The sequence below is a fragment of the Echiichthys vipera genome (genome assembly GCF_963691815.1).
Source record: "Echiichthys vipera genome assembly, chromosome: 21".
Lineage (NCBI taxonomy): Eukaryota > Metazoa > Chordata > Actinopteri > Perciformes > Trachinidae > Echiichthys > Echiichthys vipera.
In genome coordinates, this window is record NC_139846.1 from 23,024,014 (window position 1) to 23,047,496 (window position 23,483).

General features: G+C 44.1%; 1 protein-coding gene across 4 annotated transcripts in view; it reads left to right on the forward strand.

Annotated features, from left to right (window-relative positions):
• LOC310963615 (uncharacterized protein) overlaps positions 1–15,485 on the forward strand; it is a 108,213-nt gene extending 92,728 nt beyond the window's left edge. For 2 of the 4 annotated variants that reach the window (XM_083936495.1, XM_083936498.1), the window contains 10 exons: positions 84–404; positions 1,643–1,817; positions 1,954–2,016; positions 4,150–4,448; positions 4,946–5,002; positions 6,239–6,331; positions 7,262–7,343; positions 8,315–8,427; positions 11,071–11,263; positions 11,669–15,485. In XM_083936495.1, coding sequence (XP_083792621.1) covers positions 84–404; positions 1,643–1,817; positions 1,954–2,016; positions 4,150–4,448; positions 4,946–5,002; positions 6,239–6,331; positions 7,262–7,343; positions 8,315–8,427; positions 11,071–11,263; positions 11,669–11,673 — 1,401 coding nt within the window. In that variant the 3' untranslated portion in view covers positions 11,674–15,485. The remainder of the gene's footprint in view (positions 1–83; positions 405–1,642; positions 1,818–1,953; positions 2,017–4,149; positions 4,449–4,945; positions 5,003–6,238; positions 6,332–7,261; positions 7,344–8,314; positions 8,428–11,070; positions 11,264–11,668) is intronic. The other 2 variants (XM_083936496.1, XM_083936497.1) reach the window with 2 other exon arrangements.
• Positions 15,486–23,483: the final 7,998 nt, after the last annotated feature.

Consider the following 23,483-nt stretch of genomic DNA (forward strand, 5'->3'; position numbering starts at 1 on the left):
TCGTTATCATCCATTTGCCTTATTTTTTATTTCCTTTGCTCTCCCTCCTTATTTTGCCCCCCATCACTGGTTCTATGTGGCAGCCGGTTGCCGGGGTGACCAAACCGAGCGCTGCTGCTAAAACGCGCCCAGGTACCGCAGCTGCTGGTTCGGTCACAGCCCCTACTAAGCGCCCCACATCTTCCAGCACCTCCATCTCAGACAAAAAAACAACCACAGCCAGGGCACCACCCACAGCCAGGGCACCACCCACAGCCAGGGCACCACCCACAGCCAGGGCACCACCCACAGCCAGGGTACCACCCACAGCCGCTGCTGGTCCAAAACGGCCCTCAACCACTTCTACTAGCCGCCCTGCATCCTCCTCCACCACCACCGCCACTGCACGAGATGTCAGACCCAAGGTAGGTTACAGCCGCCAGGGCGTCCGTCAAAGGCTGCTAAACTTATACAGGACAAGGATTTCATCGACACTTCACTGGATGGGTTTGGATCAAGTGTGTTTTATTAGTTTTATTTATTAAAAATGATTTCTAGAGCTAATAAGCTCTATTGTTGAATGTTCACATCCACAATCAATGACACCTGGTCAAAATTCATCTGCTGAGGAAGATCATGTGGTACGACCGAAAGCTCCAGGACAGATACCTTGTGGTTTTGTCAACATTAGCAAATTATGTACAGCCGTCAATCAAGTTACGTATAACTCCTCAACTCTTCGTGTAATTGATCCACAGAAATGTATTTTTATTTTCCTTTTATGATATTTTTGAATCCAGCTTACTCCCAGCATGATGTTAAGATTTGATTTCTGCATGGCGTCCTGGTTGCCTGCTGGTGACAGTACACACTGAACCCGATGACTGTAACATATAAATGCGACGCTCCCTGTTCCTGCTGGGGGCTGTTGCGTGTCAAACCCCTCCTTCCCTCCCAATGTTCCCGTTTGTATGTACACATCCAAGTCTCCACTAAAGGTCAAAAAGAAAAGATTAGTTTTATGTGTGTAGGTCATGTTAAACCTTACCTCATGAGATCACTCTCGTCGCTATTGTCCGCTGCGAGGACAAATCTCTAAACCTGGACATTTTTGTTTGTAAGTCCAACTGAGTCATTAGTTACTCTCAAAAGACTCATCAGCCTCGACGTTTACTGTTCGCACTAAACAGGAAGACAAATCCCTTGTATATACAATCCCATTCTGATTCTGAGCCTTCTGTCACCCTCCTTTGGTGGCCTCCTTAATTGCAGCCAGTGCGACACCACAACCAATAATATAACTGCCTTTATTTAGCCTCCCAGGGTGACTCAGTTCAGTGTGGCTCAGCTGTATGTGGAGCGTGGCTTCATCGTAGAGGTTAAGAAGGGGAGAATATGCTGCTGAATGAAATGTGCAGTCGCCGAGGAGCGTCGACATGTCCCACGCATCGGTGCAAATATATTTGGCCTGAATTTGTTTTAGAAATCACTGAACATTTGCCTGAGCCAACGACAGACACACACATTTTCTGCGTGTTGAGGATAGTTCCCCGTAGATTTGTAGCGTTCACTGCTGCTGACAGTGTCTCCCTTCATTCATCAGTCTTTCCTTTCTCTCCTCACTCTACATCCCCTGTGTTTTCATTTTTCTCCCTCTCCTCAGACAACTACAGAAAGGCGCCCCCTTGTGCCAAAAGCCAGCACTGCCAGTTCAACAGGCTCCACCGCTGCAACCAAAAATGGAACTGCTACCACAGCAGCCCCTAAAACTGCTTCATCAGTGCGCACAACTGCATCTACTCGCACCGTCACTACCACTGCAGCCAAAAGGCCTCTGGGTAAGACAGACATGCTCACGCACACATATTCTTGTACACACGCGGGTGTTGATGCTCCCCATTTTTATCTCTAATGAATGCTTTTATTCGCACATTGTCATTTGCAACAACCGCACACTAACCATCTGAGTTTCAGCCTCCAAGACGGACAGCAAACCAGGAGAGGAGAAGAAGCCCGGCACTCTGAAGACTCCTACAGGTATTACTGCACTGCTCTCACTTGTTACGACATACTTTAAGGAAACAGGAGACACTCAAAAGAAACTCTTTCATTCCTGCCTGTAGTTTGGCATTAAAGCACATAGGAAGAGTCAACAGTTGATATGACACTGACATGTTCAGCTCAGCGTGTTTGTCGTTATAATCCTGACTAGTACAGTGTGCAGTGTGTCTGTTTGGTCTTAAGCAATACACCTGCCATCACAGTGTTGCGTCCCACAGCAATGTTTGAGTATGTACCTCATGCTAACAACTAACTGTTATGGACCAGGCGATTTTACGGGAACAAAAGCGTTCATTCCTAAAGTTACTGGTGCTTGAAATATAACATCTCCAGTCCCTCTGTCTGTTCATCTGTTCTTGCGCGTGCGACAGAGGCCGAGCTGTACCCAGCATGCCATTTGACGCTGTATCAGTTCATAGAGTTCAATACACTAAACAGTGCGTCCATAATGCACTGCTAATACACACACTGCACTTCCTTTGATCCTCAGCGATGCACCCGCCCACTGTGAAGACCAGATTAATGGTTATCAAGAAAATCAAAGGTCAGACAGAGACTCCATTTTAGATGAATTGGAGAGGAAACTCAGCATGAATGTTTTATGATCTAATATCAGACTTCCCCCATCATTCTTTACACGAATGTAAGAATGGTATAAGACTGTAAAGGTCAGTGTAATACACTAAATTTAAAAAAATGAAATCTGTGAAGGTCAGGGTTAGGCAATAGAGTGGCATCAAAATCTTAATCAGGGTATTTTTCGATATGGCACGAAATGGCAAATCTATGCAACATGAAATGTTTAATATTTGATTTACTGAAAAGTGTCTATTGCACTATATCAGACACAAGTTCTAAAATGTGTCAAATGTAGCTTATATTCGTTTTATTTTCAATTTGAAATATTTATTTGGACAAACGTATTTTGTAAATGTATGATCTACGTATGTATCAGCTACTACCTGACCTGGCATCTCCCTCCCTCTTTTGCTCTCTGCGTATATTTCCGTCCTCTTCCTTCTCCTGTAATCCTTTCCTCAGTTTTGCCTCCCCTCGCTCTTCCTCTCTTCCTACAGTTATAGCTTTACTCCTCCTGTCGACAGATTAGTTTATATTTTGGCAACATGAGAGCTGTCAGCACGAGTGTGACTCTGCAACGCACACTGTCCAAGCATGACAATGCTGGGCAGGCCCATAGAGAGATAGAGGGAGAGAGAGAGAGAGAGAGAGAAAGGGAGGGAGAGAGAGAGAGACAGGGGCTTTATGACTGAAAGGCCCTGGTGAGTTAAAAACCCTCTGCAGCAGTCTATGGATTACTGTCCCCTTGCCGTTGACAGGAGTTTGCAGCTCCTGCTGATACAGCGGGAGGATTTCCTCAATAAAACATGTCTTAACGGGAGCCGGAGTTATACCAAGGGCTCCCAGGGAGGATTGACAGCAGGACACATGGTTCAGCGTGCAGCACTCTGAAGAAAAAGCTGACACATAGCAAAGTGAATATGAATTGACAGATTTAAAGTGCAACGTGGCTTAGCATGCTGAACTGAAGGATGCGGAAATGTATTCACTCAAACCAGCAGGAGATAAATTCGACTGACTGTAAGAAGGTGGGAGGAATAAAGGACTTTATTAGTGACCCCCAGGCAAATTGACATACTTGGTTTTATACCCCACCCACCCACCCACACCCAAAAACATCATATCAGCCTTGTTCACCAACATACTTTTGTTTACATTTTACGGCATATAAAAGCAATGCAGATCTGTTTAAAAGAGTGCTGTGAGTTTAATTTTAAAATATGTAAAGGTGACAAAAGATGATGCTTTGTCTTTGTTTGTTTCTGTCGCTGATTTCTAGCATTTCTGTTGTGTTTACTTTCCTTTCTGACGCTCACCTCACTTATCCGTCAGGGTTGACTGTAAGTGACAGACGGGATCCTATGCGGTTTGGCTGTGTGTGGTGTGTGTGTGTCTGTGTGTGTGTGTGTGCGCGACAGAGAGAGAGAGACATTCTGAATACATAATGCACTTTAAAACCATCTCCAGTCCTAAGAACGTTGTCGTTACAATGAAACACTATCAAACTCTCTATAACTCGCTCTCTCTCAGCAGACTCTACCAAGCCCAGGATCCCCACCACCCGCAGCACTGCTTCCACCACCGCTGCCTCTCGCATTCGAACCACAGCAGCCAAACCAGCCACGCCCTCCTCCAACACTGGCACAGTACCAGAGAAGAAGCCCATGGTGCCCCGCACCCCACGGGCCACTTCCTCAACCACCACAGTCAGTACAGCCACCTCTAGGAACACAGCTCGCCCCGGCACAGCCCCGGCCCCTGACATCCGTAACGTGCGCTCTAAGATCGGTTCTACAGACAACATGAAGCACCAGCCTGGAGGAGGGAAGGTAGGTCCTACTGTGGCTTCATCTGCAGCTTTCATACCTCTAGACTGGTGTTTTGCTTGGGGTTATGTGTTTTCTGACACTGGCCGACCCTCAACTAACAGGCAGTGTAGCTTCCTACTTAACACCGGCGTCCTGTGGTGCCTCGCTTAACCATCAAACTTCTTTCTGAAGCTTTTCTCTTGGAATGGTGACCAGAATATACGTCTATATACAGTACCTCTATCTAGTTGTTACTACGTTCGCCTCACCAGCTGCAGTAAAATACAGTTTCTATGTTTCTGCATCTTCTCTCTCTCTGTCTTTGGTTCTGATCATTAGCCTGGTTTTACATCTCTTACTCAATCATCCGCATGCTCATTTACTACCGTCTTTCCCTTTCTCATCCTCACCCTCATCCATAACTCTTTGCACCTCCTCCTCCTGCGCGCCTCCTCTTCCTGTGTGTTGTCGTGAGGTGTTGTTGTTGTTGTTGACCCGGGTCGGGCTTGTCTCCCCAGGTGTCATCTGCCTCTCAGAGCAGGGGCGTCGCCTCCAAAGAAACGAGCCAGAGCAAAGTGAGTCCCCCTCCCCACCCTCCCCACCATCACCACATACTCAACCTCCCTCCTCTCTTCTGTTACTCCCTCTCTCATCTCTGTCTTTTCTGTTCGTGCATATTTTGCTATTTTCTTTTCAGAACCATTCTTATTGTTGGTTTTTAATAAATTGCACTACTGAGGGCACGAAGCCGTGTTGAAAATCACTAACCACAGAGGCAGAGCATTGAGAGCACCTACAGCCTTGTGTGCTGCCACACTTTCAAGAACAAATACACTGTTTCACACCATTCAGGAATAATGTTGGTACAAAAGCTCTAGACTCTCGTACAGTCCCCCAGCAGTGGTGCTCCCCCATCACACACACACACACACACACACACACACACACACACACACACACTGGCACTGAGGTGTCTCATCCTTGTTGCTACACTACTGACACCTGCTGGTTGGTCAGTCGAGATCAGGGTAAACGTGTGTGTGTGTGTGTGTGTGTGTGTGTGTGTGTGTGTGTGTGTGTGTGTGTGTGTGTGTGTGTGTGTGTGTGTGTGTGTGTGTGTGTGTGTGTGTGTGTGTGTGTGTGTGTGTGTGTGTGTGTGTGTGTGTGTGTGTGTGTGTGCGTGTGCGTGTGTGTGTGTACCTGTGTGTGTAACACCTGGCAGTCTAACCCGTCATTGAACTAATGTATCAATGTTGTTTTTGTCACTTTTCAATCTGTGTTTATAACGTTTTCTAGGGTCCTGTGGATTCTCCTCAGCAGAGGCAGATTTTTAAATATTTTAAATATACATAAAGTTGCTTTTGTACGGCAATCCTTTTGGCCAGACTTATGTAAAACAGCATTTGAATGCCTTCCCGTCCTGTTGGATTTGTGTCACTGTCACTATTCAAATGGCATTACGAGCCAGATTTACCATTTCAGACAGCGTCACTAACAGGCATTTGATATCAAGCATGCCTAAAATAGTTCAATTTGTATCCATGTTGGATTTTCCCCAGGTGAACCTCGCTCCATCCTTCCGCCCTCTCCTTTCTAACCCTGCCTGTGACGGTGACCTCTTCTCCCCTTCTCTTTTCTTTTTTATCATCTTCTCTTCTTTTATCTCTTCCTTTCCTCTCCTCTGTTCTTTGTTCCTTTTCTTACCTCTCCTTTCACTTCCTCTCGTGTCACCCCCCCCCCCCCCCCCCCCCCCCTTCGCTCCCCTCCTCTTCCCTCCTCTTCCATCTTGCTGCTGTGCTGTGTCCATGTAGGTTCAGATAGCCTCCAAAAAGCTGGACTTCAGCCATGTCGCCTCACGCTTGGGCTCCAAGGACAATCTGAAGCATGTTCCTGGTGGAGGGAATGTAAGTACTGCCTGGCCTACAACCAGAGCTCATGCACCGGCCAATCAGTCAAACCAATTTGGATTGAAAAAATGCCTGGAAGGAACAACCGAGCAAAGACGAAATGTTATATTTGAGTTATTTTTTGCTCCTAAAAAATGGAAAATAATCAAATTAAAAGAGAGCCTTCAGTCCTTGTCAGTGTCAGCATGACTGAGTTGTACAGCATATGACGGTGCAGTTGATCCTCAAGTCAAGCTACAGTACTTAATGCCGCCAACGCTTCCCTCAGAAGTCGAGGGGATTATTGGACAGCATGCTAGCAAGCCTGATCTACCAGCGCTTCCCCAGAACCTGCTTCCTTATACTCTTCCTGTGCTGTCTTGTTCTGCCCTGTCACTAACTTACTAATACCCATAACACACCACTATCCTCAGACTGGCTCTGTCTCTGTTAGGACTGCTCTATGAGGAGGTTATAACCACAGAGAGGTACATTTGGGATCTGTGCTTTCCTGAAACGATGCTGCCCTGTCCTGAGCTTCTTCTTTTGGTGCCTTTTAGTTTTACAGCGTCTACACCGGGTCGATCCTGGCATCGCTACAGCACATGTTACTACATAAGATATTCAAAATGTATTTTTAAATTAGTAGTCACTTAAAGAATGGTAGACTGGAATCAGCCACGTCTCTGCAATGTGTCCAGATTCCCAATTCAGCTGCATCACATTGTACCTGAAGGAGCGTGATCTTGAAGCTGCAGTCCGATTTCTGCTTGTTTTTTGCAGCTTGTGTTCCACCACCGGCTTCTTCTGTGGTAATTCAAGGTGTAAATGTGTGTTTTAGTGCAACTGAAGAAGAAATGGCCCTTAAAAGATGATAATCAAGGGACCCATATCCTTGTTCAGAGTTTTTAACACTCTTGATAAAATGGCTTGTGTGACATTTGACAGGTGCAGATACTCAACAAGAAGGTGGATGTGAGTAAGGTGACATCAAAGTGCGGCTCCAAGGACAACATCAAGCACAAGCCTGGTGAGCTGGGAGATGTAGTTTTGACCCCCCCCCCCCCCCCCCCTGTATTTGATGCACTTTTTGATTAAATGCATGGTGCTCAAAAGCTGATGATCCATCTCTATGTACACTGAGCCGGCAGTTTATTAGGTACACTAAGCGTCTACTCACAATTACCATTGGTACCGTGCCCAAGCACGATTCACTAAAGTCTAGTTAATTTGACCAGTGTGAGTACAACTGCTCCATGCCTAAGCACAGTACACTTCCCTGCCGTGGCCCGGTTGAGAGAGGTGGGCTTTAGTAAAGCACAACTGTTCATGTACGAGCACGAGCATTGACGGCGCTCCTGAGACTATTTAGATACGACTGTTTCCCGCGACAGACATTTAAAAAGATGCCGCTGAAGGGTTCAGGGTTGTCTGATGCAGAGGTGGGGTGTTTACTGTAGATTTGGTCAAATGAAAATATTTATATATAAGCAGTTGGGCACCCGAGGGGTGATGACGTTTATGCAAGACGCAATCGTGCTGCAGCTCAGATCTTTTAGAGTAATGTGAGTGCATCCGGGCCCAGGCCGCAGGGTAGAGGGAGGGTGGACAATCACACTTCACACAGAGCGAAGCGTAAGTGCGCCCTTGGATAAAATGAATACAGTTTAGTCAAGTTAGTCTTTAGTCTAGTTTTATCAAAACATAAAGTGTTATTCAAATGTCGTAAATATTGCCGTAACACAGGACAGTCGATGTTTTTTTAGACCGCAAAATAAATGTTGGAGGTAAATATATACGAGACATTTATATCATTTTTAAAGTACATATATATATATATATCATTATATTGTTTATTATCATTATATCATACATTATACAGCCCTAAGCTTGCATGGATAATGGTTTACAGCAAAGAAGGCTGTGTAGAACACATATGTAAGATTGTTTCCGTGCATGCATGTGTATGATAATCAGACCGATTATACGTGTGTGCTGCAGGCGGTGGGGTCCTGAAGATAGAGTCCCACAAGGTGAGCTTTAGGGAAAAGGCTCAGTCCAAAGTGGGATCCATGGACAACGTGAGCCATTCGCCCGGTGGAGGAGACATCAAGGTGAGATTATCACGCATGAAGACCGTGTGCACATGGTTAGTCTGTCTGTAAACTGTTTTCATATTCCAGTTCATTAGAAATAGCTGCAGATCAGGTCTTTTTTAGTAGCCAGCCAATCACAATGAAGATGAGTCAGGTTTTCACTTTAGCAAATGAAAATCTATACACTTCTTCTAATAGGTTAGATATTATTATGAATATAAAACATGTACGGCTGCACATCTACTCAGTTTCTGATTGTGCATCTGCTTCTATAAGACTTCTTCAGTTGTTGCTTGTATGTTGCTGTCTGTTTTTATACGTTTTTTAGTGTTATTGTGTGCGATGGACTTACCAACCTATAGAAAGACATCGGGGGCGAATTGATCAGAAACCATGTCACCAAATGATGTCACCTCTCCCCTCAGCCTATGGCAGCTCATCTGGGATGCATGGTCACCGCATGATCCCATAATTCACTTGCGTTACATCTTCACACACGGTTTTGCATGTCAAGTGATCACCTGCACCCTCCCTACTAGAGAAGATGCACGATAAGGACGGCTCAAAATAGAATCCACATAATAACAACCTGTCTAAGAGCCTTTTTCTTTCTGACAAGTGTGAACTGAAGTCTATTTTTAAACATGATCTCACATTCATTTGTGTTTGTTGGAGAGACGGTGCGTTCGATATCTTGTGTTTTATTCTGGAACTATGAAAGCTTAAAGAAACACAATGCCCTGAACCCTGTCCCATGATGTGTAACAATCTAGTGTCCCCGGCTGATGGTGTCATATGTTTAGCAGTGAGGGTGGCACAATTCTGTAGAGACCAAACCAACAATACTAACCAACAACCACACCAAACCAACAATACCAAGACCAAACCAACAATACCAAGACCAACAACCAAACCAAACCAACAAGACCAAACCAAGAATACTAACCAACAACCAAACCAGACCAACAATACCAAGACCAAACCAACAATACTAACCAACAACCAAACCAAACCACCAATACCAAGACCAAACCAATAATACTAACCAACAACCACACCAAACCAACAATACTAACCAACAACCACACCAAACCAACAATACCAAGACCAAACCAACAATACTAACCAACAACCACACCAAACCAACAATACCAAGACCAAACCAACAATACTAACCAACAACCAAACCAAACCACCAATACCAAGACCAAACCAATAATACTAACCAACAACCAAACCAAACCAACAATACTAACCAACAACCAAACCAAACCAACAATACCAAGACCAAACCTACAATACTAACCAACAACCACACCAAACCACCAATACCAAGACCAAACCAACAATACTAACCAACAACCACACCAAACCAACAATACCAAGACCAAACCAACAATACTAACCAACAACCAAACCAAACCACCAATACCAAGACCAAACCAATAATACTAACCAACAACCAAACCAAACCAACAATACTAACCAACAACCAAACCAAACCAACAATACCAAGACCAAACCTACAATACTAACCAACAACCACACCAAACCAACAATACCAAGACCAAACCAACAATACTAACCAACAACCAAACCAAACCACCAATACCAAGACCAAACCAATAATACTAACCAACAACCACACCAAACCAACAATACTAACCAACAACCACACCAAACCAACAATACCAAGACCAAACCAACAATACTAACCAACAACCAAACCAAACCAACAATACCAAGACCAAACCAACAATACTAACCAACAACCAAACCAACAATACCAAGACCGAACCAAACCAACAATACAAAGACCAAACCAACAATACTAACCAACAACCAAACCAACAATACCAAGACCAAACCAAACCAACAATACCAAACCAACAACCACACAAAACCACCAATACCAAGAACAAACCAAAAATACTAACCAACAACCACACCAAACCACCAAGACCAAACCAACAATACCAAGAACAAACCAACAATACTAACCAACAACCAAACCAAACCAACAATACCAAGACCAAACCACCAATACTAACCAACAACCAAACCAAACCAACAATACCAAGACCAAACCAACAATACTAACCAACAACCAAACCAAACCACCAATACCAAGGGGCAAAATAGAGTCGGCGGCTGCTCACCGTAGTTGCGAGACCTGTTGTGGCTCAATATTGGTCCATATATAAGGAGCACCTGATTATAAGGCGCACTGTCGGCTTTTGAGACATTTGAAGGTTTTTAGGTGCGTGTGGAAAATACGGTACTTTACATATGAGATCATGCAGAAAGACTTTGTGGTTAAGGTTAAGGTTCTACACATTTTACACTTCATCTGCTTCTGCCTGTTTTGAGATGATGTGCTATAAATTTACACTTTGATTTTAATCGTTGCATTCATTTAAACGTTCTATAATCCAGTTATTATTCTTTTGTGTTCCCATCTCCTTCCACCTTAGTCTGGATCTTTTAATGTTTTCAGCACGACCTCTGCATCGCCTTTTTAGAATTATTTGTAAATAACCATATACACAGAACTATATTCTGTTTTTAGAAACAGACAACAAATGCAGTTTTATCAGATCTGGAGCCAGGTTGTTCCATCTCCATCCCCACCAATTGACATGCCCTGCTATGTGTTTCTAGGCTGAGGGGGCCCAGGAGACAACAGAGGGGAATGGGACTCCCCTGAGTGGTACCACAGCCCATGCCTCGAGCTCCGAGCCAGGGCAGGTAGGGAGCCCTGCAGCCCAGGAGAATGGGCTGAAAGAGGGGGCTTCCTGTGATAGTGAGGCCCTCAGGGGGCCCCAAGCTCTGGACTCACTCATCCCAGAGACAAGTAAGTTTGTGTGTGCCAGCCTCATCTGCTGTCTGTTCAAGGTTGTAGCAACCACGGAAGGAGGAGACAAGAAACATAAGAAACAGAGCATACTGTTTAATCAATGTACTAACAGTTTTACTTCTTTCTCCCTGGCTGAGAAACATAGTCTTTGTGACTGCACTGAATGTAAACCTATGCCTCTGTTTGTACTGTATTCATGATGCTGTCTGCAGTCCAACGCACTTTGATCACACCATCGTCTTTCGACTTCTTATCTTGCAGGCATCTAATTCTTCTATCCCTCTGCCCTCCTCATCTCAACTCCCCCTCAACATCTCCTATCTCCTATCTATACATTTTGTCTCTCTCCCCTCTCTTCTCCCCCTCTTCTCTGTCGTTTTCTATCCAACCTTTCTGCTGCAGATTGAGTGTTTCAAGCTCAACTTCCGCGAGAATGCTCGCTCTCGCTTGGACCATGGCGCCGACATCATCACCTGGCCAGCCCCCCAGGACGACGACAGACCCCACCCGCGCCGTTCTTCCCAGTCTCTGCACCAAAACCCCCGCCACCACCACCACCTGACTCCTCGCAGTGTCTCCCACATTGAGTCGTTGGCTTTGACAGGCTGTGTCAGCTCCCCCTCTGCCCCCTCCTTGCTGCATCTTCAGGGAGAGGTCCAGGGGGACAGCAGCAGCTCCTTAAATGGATCCTAAGCTTTGTTTCCCCATCAAATCCCAAATTACCCGTTTTATCTTAAATCTGTCATTGCAAATTTCTGAATCTCTAGCATCAACTTCATGTTATCATGCCTCCTCTCACATGTGAACTCATCTAATGCGCCATAGCCACCCCCCAATATTTGTCTGACATGACTGTATAGACTGAGCTTGGTGGGAAAGTTTACTCACATATTTGATTGCGTCTTCTTCAAGCTGGCTGACCTGGAATCAGTGGGTTTCACTTGGATCCTCTTTACCCACAGCCTGGTGGTGTACACGGACCCTGCATCATCTCACCTCCACACACCAAATAAGCAGCGATCACAGTGTGGAAACCCTCTCGGACTCACCCATGGCTTCTGTCACACACATAGCTTCTTTTCCCTGTGACTTTAGGGGCCGTTTGCTCCCAATAACCACTTACTATCGGCTTTAATAACATCATCGTAATCCATTGTCCATCTCATCCGCTTCGTCACTTCCTCTCTCTTCGCTATCACTTACCATAAACAAGCTGACAAACAAAAAAGCTAGACAACAAGTAGGCAGTTTGAACCATTTTAGGCTGTTTAACTCTTTATTCTGTGTTTGTGATGATGTGTTTGAGTGACAAAACTGTGTAAAAATGAGCTTTGGTGTTCTGTTCACATCTTATTTTTGTCTTTCTAGAGTTTTCTCCTTTATTTCCTCCTAGTTTCTTGATTTAAAACAAGGTTTTTATTTATTTATTGTACGTTTCTTCCTGTGTAAGCAATACAGTGGGCAATTTTGTTTCTCCGACGGCACTCGGTAAATCTTGTAAACACGCACAGGTTTTTGGAAATCAAGACACACAGAGAAGATATTCAGAGGGAGGAAGAAAGTGAAAAAGGGGGGTGTCGTTAGAAGGGTGAAAAAGAAGCATTTGGGCCGCGCATCCATGGCAAAACACGTTGAAACCTGAACGTTTTTGAAGCGTAATCGAGTCGGTTTGCTAAAGTAGAGAAGCTCCAACTGAGCGTGCAGTCCCGAGGGAGATGTGGAAGATGTCTTTAAAGTCAAAGGAGCTGTGTGTCTCATACGTGCCTCCTGTCCTTCTTACCTGAAAACCAAGGATGACGCAGGCTCACGCCTAAAACTGCTCAGACAAAGAGGATTTCACAGTTGATAAAACGCTGGGGGAAACCTGGTTTTGCAATTTTAAGGGAATTCTGTAAATCAAAGCAGTTCTGGTAGTTGTGTAGTAATGGTTGTTCAGTTTCAGGTGTTTCTGTGAGGGTTATAGTAGCATGTTGTTTGGCAGTAGCTGAATACAGAAATTACTCCAGTATGTATTCAGCACTTTTTCTTGTTGGAGTGTTTGCAGCAGAACATGATGTTGCTTTACATTCTTCTCTCTTAGCACTGTATTCAACCGTTGCCTCCAAATACCTTTAAAATGCATGGCCTGATTATATAATAATATTATGCCCAAAGGCTTTATGACTCAAAGTGTTGTGGTTTGACTCCATATGTATATCTCTGGGGCAATCCTAGACAGTTGATGTGTTGCTGCCCTGTGCTGACTTTTAACACCAAAGGACAGGACGATGTGGTTTCTGATGGTGGTTGTTTCACCTTTTAGTGTCATCATTAGAGCTGCTGCTTCAAAGTAGGTGCAGATTTGTAAAATGGATGACAGAGGATTTAACTAGACTTTAGCCGTGAAGCGTGCTTGGGCGCTGTACAAGTGGACAGTGTAAGTGCGTCCTTAATCCACTGTTCATGCAAAAATATTGATTTGTGCAGATTTAACTTCTGTTAAGTCAACATTTTGATTTAAATCTGAAATTATTGGATCGAATAAAAGGTAAAGATGATATGAATGATGAAAACTTTCAGTTCGATTTTTTGATACTCGATGCAATGGACACTTTTCAGGTGATACAAAGAAAATATCATATGTCAATAACCAATATTTGTAGATTAAACAGGATGAAACAACTTCTAGTTATGATTGGGTCTTTATTACGATTCTTTAGAGTAAAAAAAACTATTGGCATCTCTTTAGATTTCATATAAGAAAGACTTTCTTTTACAAAAAGGGCAATAACTTAACTCATGTCTTCTGAAAGTGGAAAATTTTACATGTAGATGTTGGAGTTCCTTTCTGCCAGCTGAGGATTGAGCGATGCTAAAAGAGCAGCTGTCATCAAATAGTTGAATTGCTTCGTTTGTGCCACGGCTGTCACATAGCTACATTTTTCCTTGTGCCTGTCCACAACCATGTTTTAGCTTTTTGCTTTGACCCCACAGTTTTTACTTACCACTCCTTATGAGATTGCACATGGATGTATATAGATGTTTTATTGTCAACGCACTCTGTATGGCCCTAAATCAAGAACAAAAGACAGTACAGCAGCAACATCAGGGGGGTTCGTGGGTGGAGGTTTCAAGATTTGCTTTTATGTCCATGTACCTTTAGGAAGCATTTTATCATGACTATTATTCTGATTATTAGTATGACAGATTGAAAAAGTCTGCCTTTTTCATTAGAAAGGGGCCACTGAAGTGACAGAATGTCTTTTGAGATATATTGAATTAAAGACGCAACACTTTTGTATATGTATTTATCGTTGTGTTCCTGTAGCCTCTTGGTGGTTGTGCTCTCATGGTTGAAGGGATTATACTTTTGATTTGTGACAGCCAGTTACACAAACTGTGTCCTGGAGTTCCCAAGAACATGCATAAGATGTGAAGCCCAATACAACACTCAAAAGAACTGATTTGATATAATGGCTATAACAGCAGCTTGATTTAAAAATGTAGAACCGGCAACATAGGGCGAAATTAATTAAGTACATTTTTAGTGCACGATTGTGCCTGCACACTGTTAAATCATGCCTGCAAACCCAGTCTTAAGAGATGAGAATAATGTTCAGACCACCTGGTAACCTCATTTAGGACACAGTGACCTGATTAAAGAACCAAAAGGCATAAAGTTCACACACCTGAAATGCATGACACTGTCAATCACAGTGGGCAAAGGGAATTTCTTGTTCATGCAAGCACTAAGTGTATAGGTCGATGTGTGGCCCTGTAGTTTTGCAGTACTTCATATCAAGTATTATTGGTACTGCTACAAATGACACTCTTATAGCGAACAACCTGCCCTGGAGAGTCACACACACACACACCGAGACCCTAACACATCCTCATCTAAGGTGAACTAACTATAGTTATCAGGTTTGACTTGTGTAATAAATGCTCCATAGTAATCTATCCAAGGAGCACTTTAGAGCTTCATCTACCGCCACTGCACTCATGCAAGAGTAACCCTAGCTAACAAACGCCTACTGTACCTTCAGAGCATGCTGAAAACAACAATGGGATGTGTAAGGTAGACTTGCTATGTCATTTGCAAAACCTCCTCTTTGTTTTTTTTTGTGGGGTTTATTCATTAATTTGAATTTTATTTTTTGGTTTGGAAAAAGTGTTTATTGTGATTACTTGTTAATTAGTGATGTGATTATTGAACATGAATTAAATGGACTAAAACTCATTTATGTTTCACTTTCTTTTGTTTGAGACAATTTCAGAAATGTTAAAGGTGGTGTTTTCAGTTTGTCAGGTCAAATAACTGTGTGGAGATCAAAATAAGAGAACAAAGTATTAATACTTGATTTATTCTGAAATACTGTTGTTTTACTATTCAGAATTTAACAGAATATCCACTGTGGCTGTACCACTGCTGTACGAGCATGTTCATTTTTAAATAACCCGGGCACTTCAACAAAAACCTTTATCAATTCTCAATGGGGAATCGGTTCAACACTGCAGCTGGAGTTGCTCGCCATTTCAGTGCTGAACAGGGCAAGTATCCGTCTCGGCACACAGTGTCTGGTGTTTTAAGACAATTTGGACTAAAAGCCTACCCTGCAGTGACCAAACCTCTCATCAGCAGAAAGAATGAATAGGCTAGACTTGCGATTGCGGAGGAGCTTGTTGTGAGGGGAGTAGAGAAGTTCTTGTGTTTGATGGGAAAGCCTCTATGGACAAACACGGAGCAGGAAGAGAGGCCCTTCCCGGAAGAATCCCGGGGCCCGTGTCTGGAGCCAGGCCCAGACGGAGGGCAATTCCAATCTAACGAATATGCGGGATCGATAAAGGAAGTCCGAGTCAAATTGATCGTAGGAGTTTGGAGGTGATCCCGAAGAATTTAGCAAATGAGAGCACAAACAGAGTAGCACTGCTGGTACAAGCAGTTAACATAGGTTTGTCTGCCTTCATCGCGAGTGCATTACATACCTTATTAAGTCTTTGAGAAATATGACTTCTTTTGTCCAGAATTTATTTTGAAAATGTCCAAAATTTTCATGCAGAAAGAGGGGATGTAGCTCAGTGGTAGAGCGCATGCTTTGCATATATGAGGCCCTGGGTTCAATCCCCAGCATCTCCAGTGATGATTGCAAACAATGTTCTGTATTGTTGTGGCCTAGAGCTTAAGGTGGTGGGGGAGGATTCGACAAAGGTCTCAAACCCGGCTGACCACATGGGCTGAGATGTCTCTGTCTATCTCACAATTACACCAGTTGAAAAATGCATCCATCGAGCGCAATTGCTGTTTTTGTGTTGTCTCATACTTGAAAAGTTACACATCCCTATCAAAGGCAACTTCTTGATCTTCTATATTTAAAGTAACTAATTACAGGCAAGGACTTAACCCAGGTTTATCTGCCTTCATCCCAAGTGTAGGTTTAAGGCCACATACCTCATACATTAAGTCTTTGAGCAATATGACTTCTTTTATCTAGAATGTTTTGTAAAATGTCCTTCATTTTAAGCACACCAGGGGGATGTAGCTCAGTGGTAGAGCGCATGCTTTGCATGTATGAGGCCCTGGGTTCAATCCCCAGCATCTCCAATGGTGATTAAAACCTATGTTCTTTATTGTTGTGGCCTAGAGCTTAAGGTGGCGGGTGAGGGTTCGATGAAGGTTTAAAACCCTGCTCACCACGTGGGCTGAGATTTCACAATTACACCAGTTGAAAAAGTCATCCATTGAGACCAACTGTTGTCATTGTGTTGTCTCATACTTGAAAAGGGTTGCGGTTGGGGTTGGGGTTAGGGTTAGGGTTGGGGTTAGGGTTAGGGTTGGGTAGGGGATTAGGGTTAGGGTTGGGGTTGGGGATTAGGGTTAGGGTTTAGGGGTTAGGGTTAGTTTAGAGACTTGAAACTTGGGCTACCCCCCTATTTCGTGGGTGCTGAGTTCACTCGTGCTGGATTCGTTATGATTGGACATTTGGAACCCTTTGATCTTAAACAATTGTGTGCTTATTTTCTTTTCCTTAGGGACTCATTTGTTGAGACTTCGCCTACCTCCCTATTTATGGCCAAACGTAACTAATTCAGTTGAAAACGTCATCCATCGAGAGCAACTGTTGTCTTTGTGTTGTCTCATACTTGAATAGTTACACATCCCTATCAAAGGCAACTTCTTGATCTTCTATATTTAAAGTAACTAATTACAGGCAAGGAGTTAACCCATGTTTATCTGCCCTAATCACAAGTGCATGTTGCAGGTCTAAGGCCACAGACCTCACACATTAAGTCTTTGAGCAATATGACTTCTTTTATCAAGATTTTATTTTTAAATAAGTCCAGATGGTTATGCCAAAAAGGGGATGTAGCTCAGTGGTAGAGCGCATGCTTTGCATGTATGAGGCCCTGGGTTCAATCCCCAGTATCTCCAATGGTGATTAAAACTAATGTTCTGTATTGTTGTGGCCTAGAGCTTAAGGTGGTGGGGGAGGATTCGATGAAGGTTTAAAACCCTGCTTCACCACGTGGGCTGAGATTTCTGTCTATCTCACAATTACACCAGTTGAAAAAGTCATGCATTGAGACCAACTGTTGTCTCATATTTGAAAAGATAGGGTTGGGGTTTAGGACTAGGGTTAGGGTTTAGGGGTTAAGGTTAGTTTAGAGACTTGAAACTTGGGCTACCCCCCCCCCCTATTTCGTGGGTGCTGAATTCAGTCGTGCTGGTTTTGTTATGATTGGACATTTGGAACCCTTTGATCTTAAACAATTGTGTGCTTATTTTCTTTTCCTTAGGGACTCATTTGTTGAGACTTCGCCTACCTCCCTATTTATGGCCAAACGTAACTAATTCAGTTGAAAACGTCATCCATCGAGAGCAACTGTTGTCTTTGTGTTGTCTCATACTTGAATAGTTACACATCCCTATCAAAGGCAACTTCTTGATCTTCTATATTTAAAGTAACTAATTACAGGCAAGGAGTTAACCCATGTTTATCTGCCCTAATCACAAGTGCATGTTGCAGGTCTAAGGCCACAGACCTCACACATTAAGTCTTTGAGCAATATGACTTCTTTTATCAAGATTTTATTTTTAAATAAGTCCAGATGGTTATGCCAAAAAGGGGATGTAGCTCAGTGGTAGAGCGCATGCTTTGCATGTATGAGGCCCTGGGTTCAATCCCCAGTATCTCCAATGGTGATTAAAACTAATGTTCTGTATTGTTGTGGCCTAGAGCTTAAGGTGGTGGGGGAGGATTCGATGAAGGTTTAAAACCCTGCTTCACCACGTGGGCTGAGATTTCTGTCTATCTCACAATTACACCAGTTGAAAAAGTCATGCATTGAGACCAACTGTTGTCTCATATTTGAAAAGATAGGGTTGGGGTTTAGGACTAGGGTTAGGGTTTAGGGGTTAAGGTTAGTTTAGAGACTTGAAACTTGGGCTACCCCCCCCCCCCCTATTTCGTGGGTGCTGAATTCAGTCGTGCTGGTTTTGTTATGATCGGACATTTGGAACCCTTTGATCTTAAACAATTGTGTGCTTATTTTTTTTCCCTTAGGTGCTCATTTGTTGAGACTTCGCCTACCCCCCTATTTATTGCCATAAGCTTTCCATTGGTACCAAGATGAAGTCTCTACGACGTTCCTATCTAAAGTTATGGCCTATTTAAAAAAGGGTTAGGGTTGGGGTTAGGGTTAGGGTTAGGGTTGGGGTCAGGGTTAGGGTTAGGGTTAGGGTTGGGGCTGGGGTTAGGGTTGGGGTTGGGGTTAGGGTTAGGTTTAGGGCTGGGGTTAGGGTTAGGGTTGGGGCTGGGGTTAGGGTTAGGGTTGGGGTTAGGGTTGGGGTTGGGGTTAGGGTTAGGGTTAGGGTTGGGGTTGGGGTTGGGGTTGGGGTTGGGGTTAGGGTTGGGGTTGGGGTTAGGGTTAGGGTTGGGGTTAGGGTTAGGGTTGGGGTTAGGGTTAGGGTTAGGGTTGGGGTTAGGGTTAGGGTTGGGGTTGGGGCTGGGGTTAGGGTTAGGGTTAGGGTTGGGGTTAGGGTTAAGGTTGGGGTTGGGGTTAGGGTTTAGGATTAGGGTTAGGGTTAGGGTTGCGGTTGGGTTTAGGATTAGGGTTAAGGTTAAGGTTTAGGGGTTGCGGTTGGGGTTAGGGTTTAGGATTAGGGTTAGGGTTAGGGTTGCGGTTGGGCTTAGGGTTTAGGATTAGGGTTAAGGTTTAGGGGTAAGGGTTAGTTTAGAGACTTGAAATTTGGGCTACCCCCCTATTTCGTGGGTGCTGAGTTCACTCGTGCTGGATTCGTTATGATTGGACATTTGGAACCCTTTGATCTTAAACAATTGTGTGCTTATTTTTTTTCCTTAGGGACTCATTTGTTGAGACTTCGCCTACCTCCCTATTTATGGCCAAACGTAACTAATTCAGTTGAAAACGTCATCCATCGAGAGCAACTGTTGTCTTTGTGTTGTCTCATACTTGAATAGTTACACATCCCTATCAGAGGCAACTTCTTGATCTTCTATATTTAAAGTAACTAATTACAGGCAAGGAGTTAACCCATGTTTATCTGCCCTAATCACAAGTGCATGTTGCAGGTCTAAGGCCACAGACCTCATACATTAAGTCTTTGAGCAATATGACTTCTTTTATCAAGATTTTATTTTTAAATAAGTCCAAATGGTCATGCCAAAAAGGGGATGTAGCTCAGCGGTAGAGCGCATGCTTTGCATGTATGAGGCCCTGGGTTCAATCCCCAGCATCTCCAATGGTGATTAAAACCAATGTTCTGTATTGTTGTGGCCTAGAGCTTAAGGTGGTGGAGGAGGATTCGATGAAGGTTTAAAACCCTGCTCACCACGTGGGCTGAGATTTCTGTCTATCTCACAATTACACCAGTTGAAAAAGTCATGCATTGAGACCAACTGTTGTCTCATATTTGAAAAGATAGGGTTGGGGTTTAGGACTAGGGTTAGGGTTTAGGGGTTAAGGTTAGTTTAGAGACTTGAAACTTGGGCTACCCCCCCTATTTCGTGGGTGCTGAGTTCAGTCGTGCTGGTTTCGTTATGATCGGACATTTGGAACCCTTTGATCTTAAACAATTGTGTGCTTATTTTTTTTCCCTTAGGTGCTCATTTGTTGAGACTTCGCCTACCCCCCTATTTATGGCCACAAGCTTTCCATTGGTACCAAGATGAAGTCTCTACGACATTTATATCAAAAGTTATGGTCTATTTAAAAAAGGGTTAGGGTTGGGGTTAGGGTTAGGGTTAGGGTTAGGGTTGGGGTTGGGGCTGGGGTTAGGGTTAGGGTTGGGGTTAGGGTTAGGGTTAGGGTTAGGGTTGGGGTTGGGGCTGGGGTTAGGGTTAGGGTTGGGGTTAGGGTTAGGGTTAGGGTTGGGGTTGGGGCTGGGGTTAGGGTTAGGGTAAGGGTTAGGGTTGGGGTCAGGTTTAGGGTTAGGGTTGGGGTTGGGGTTAGGTTTAGGGTTGGGGTTGGGGTTAGGGTTAGGGTTGGGGTAGGGTTGGGGTTGGGGTTAGGGTTGGAGTTGGGGATTAGGGTTAGGGTTTGGGTTGGGGCTGGGGTTAGGGTTAGGGTTGGGGTTAGGGTTAGGGTTGGGGATTAGGGTTAGGGTTGGGGTTGCGGTTAGGGTTGGGGTTAGGGTTAGGGTTAGGGTTAGGGTTAGGGTTTAGGATTAGGGTTAGGGTTAGGGTTGCGGTTGGGGTTAGGGTTTAGGATTAGGGTTAAGGTTTAGGGGTTGCGGTTGGGGTTAGGGTTTAGGATTAGGGTGAGGGTTTAGGGGTTAGGGTTAGTTTAGAGACTTGAAATTTGGGCTACCCCCCTATTCCGTGGGTGCTGAGTTCACTCGTGCTGGATTCGTTATGATTGGACATTTGGAACCCTTTGATCTTAAACAATTGTGTGCTTATTTTTTTTTCCTTAGGTGCTCATTTGTTGAGACTTCGCCTACCCCCCTATTTATGGCCAAACGTAACTAATTCAGTTGAAAACGTCATCCATCGAGAGCAACTGTTGTCTTTGTGTTGTCTCATACTTGAATAGTTACACATCCCTATCAGAGGCAACTTCTTGATCTTCTATATTTAAAGTAACTAATTACAGGCAAGGAGTTAACCCATGTTTATCTGCCCTAATCACAAGTGCATGTTGCAGGTCTAAGGCCACAGACCTCATACATTAAGTCTTTGAGCAATATGACTTCTTTTATCAAGATTTTATTTTTAAATAAGTCCAAATGGTCATGCCAAAAAGGGGATGTAGCTCAGTGGTAGAGCGCATGCTTTGCATGTATGAGGCCCTGGGTTCAATCCCCAGCATCTCCAATGGTGATTAAAACCAATGTTCTGTATTGTTGTGGCCTAGAGCTTAAGGTGGTGGGGGAGGATTCGATGAAGGTTTAAAACCCTGCTCACCACGTGGGCTGAGATTTCTGTCTATCTCACAATTACACCAGTTGAAAAAGTCATGCATTGAGACCAACTGTTGTCTCATATTTGAAAAGATAGGGTTGGGGTTTAGGACTAGGGTTAGGGTTTAGGGGTTAAGGTTAGTTTAGAGAATTGAAACTTGGGCTACCCCCCCTATTTCGTGGGTGCTGAGTTCAGTCGTGCTGGTTTCGTTATGATCGGACATTTGGAACCCTTTGATCTTAAACAATTGTGTGCTTATTTTTTTTCCTTAGGTGCCCATTTGTTGAGACTTCGCCTACCCCCCTATTTATGGCCACAAGCTTTCCATTGGTACCAAGATGAAGTCTCTACGACGTTCCTATCTAAAGTTATGGCCTATTTAAAAAAGGGTTAGGGTTGGGGTTAGGGTTAGGGTTGGGGTTGGGGCTGGGGTTAGGGTTAGGGTTGGGGCTGGGGTTAGGGTTGGGGTTGGGGTTAGGGTTAGGTTTAGGGCTGGGGTTAGGGTTAGGGTTGGGGTTAGGGTTGGGGTTAGGGTTGGGGTTGGGGTTAGGGTTAGGGTTAGGGTTGGGGTTGGGGTTGGGGTTGGGGTTGGGGTTAGGGTTAGGGTTGGGGTTAGGGTTAGGGTTAGGGTTGGGGTTAGGGTTAGGGTTAGGGTTGGGGTTAGGGTTAGGGTTGGGGTTGGGGCTGGGGTTAGGGTTAGGGTTAGGGTTGGGGTTAGGGTTAAGGTTGGGGTTGGGGTTAGGGTTTAGGATTAGGGTTAGGGTTAGGGTTGCGGTTGGGTTTAGGATTAGGGTTAAGGTTAAGGTTTAGGGGTTGCGGTTGGGGTTAGGGTTTAGGATTAGGGTTAGGGTTAGGGTTGCGGTTGGGCTTAGGGTTTAGGATTAGGGTTAAGGTTTAGGGGTAAGGGTTAGTTTAGAGACTTGAAATTTGGGCTACCCCCCTATTTCGTGGGTGCTGAGTTCACTCGTGCTGGATTCGTTATGATTGGACATTTGGAACCCTTTGATCTTAAACAATTGTGTGCTTATTTTTTTTCCTTAGGGACTCATTTGTTGAGACTTCGCCTACCTCCCTATTTATGGCCAAACGTAACTAATTCAGTTGAAAACGTCATCCATCGAGAGCAACTGTTGTCTTTGTGTTGTCTCATACTTGAATAGTTACACATCCCTATCAGAGGCAACTTCTTGATCTTCTATATTTAAAGTAACTAATTACAGGCAAGGAGTTAACCCATGTTTATCTGCCCTAATCACAAGTGCATGTTGCAGGTCTAAGGCCACAGACCTCATACATTAAGTCTTTGAGCAATATGACTTCTTTTATCAAGATTTTATTTTTAAATAAGTCCAAATGGTCATGCCAAAAAGGGGATGTAGCTCAGCGGTAGAGCGCATGCTTTGCATGTATGAGGCCCTGGGTTCAATCCCCAGCATCTCCAATGGTGATTAAAACCAATGTTCTGTATTGTTGTGGCCTAGAGCTTAAGGTGGTGGAGGAGGATTCGATGAAGGTTTAAAACCCTGCTCACCACGTGGGCTGAGATTTCTGTCTATCTCACAATTACACCAGTTGAAAAAGTCATGCATTGAGACCAACTGTTGTCTCATATTTGAAAAGATAGGGTTGGGGTTTAGGACTAGGGTTAGGGTTTAGGGGTTAAGGTTAGTTTAGAGACTTGAAACTTGGGCTACCCCCCCTATTTCGTGGGTGCTGAGTTCAGTCGTGCTGGTTTCGTTATGATCGGACATTTGGAACCCTTTGATCTTAAACAATTGTGTGCTTATTTTTTTTCCCTTAGGTGCTCATTTGTTGAG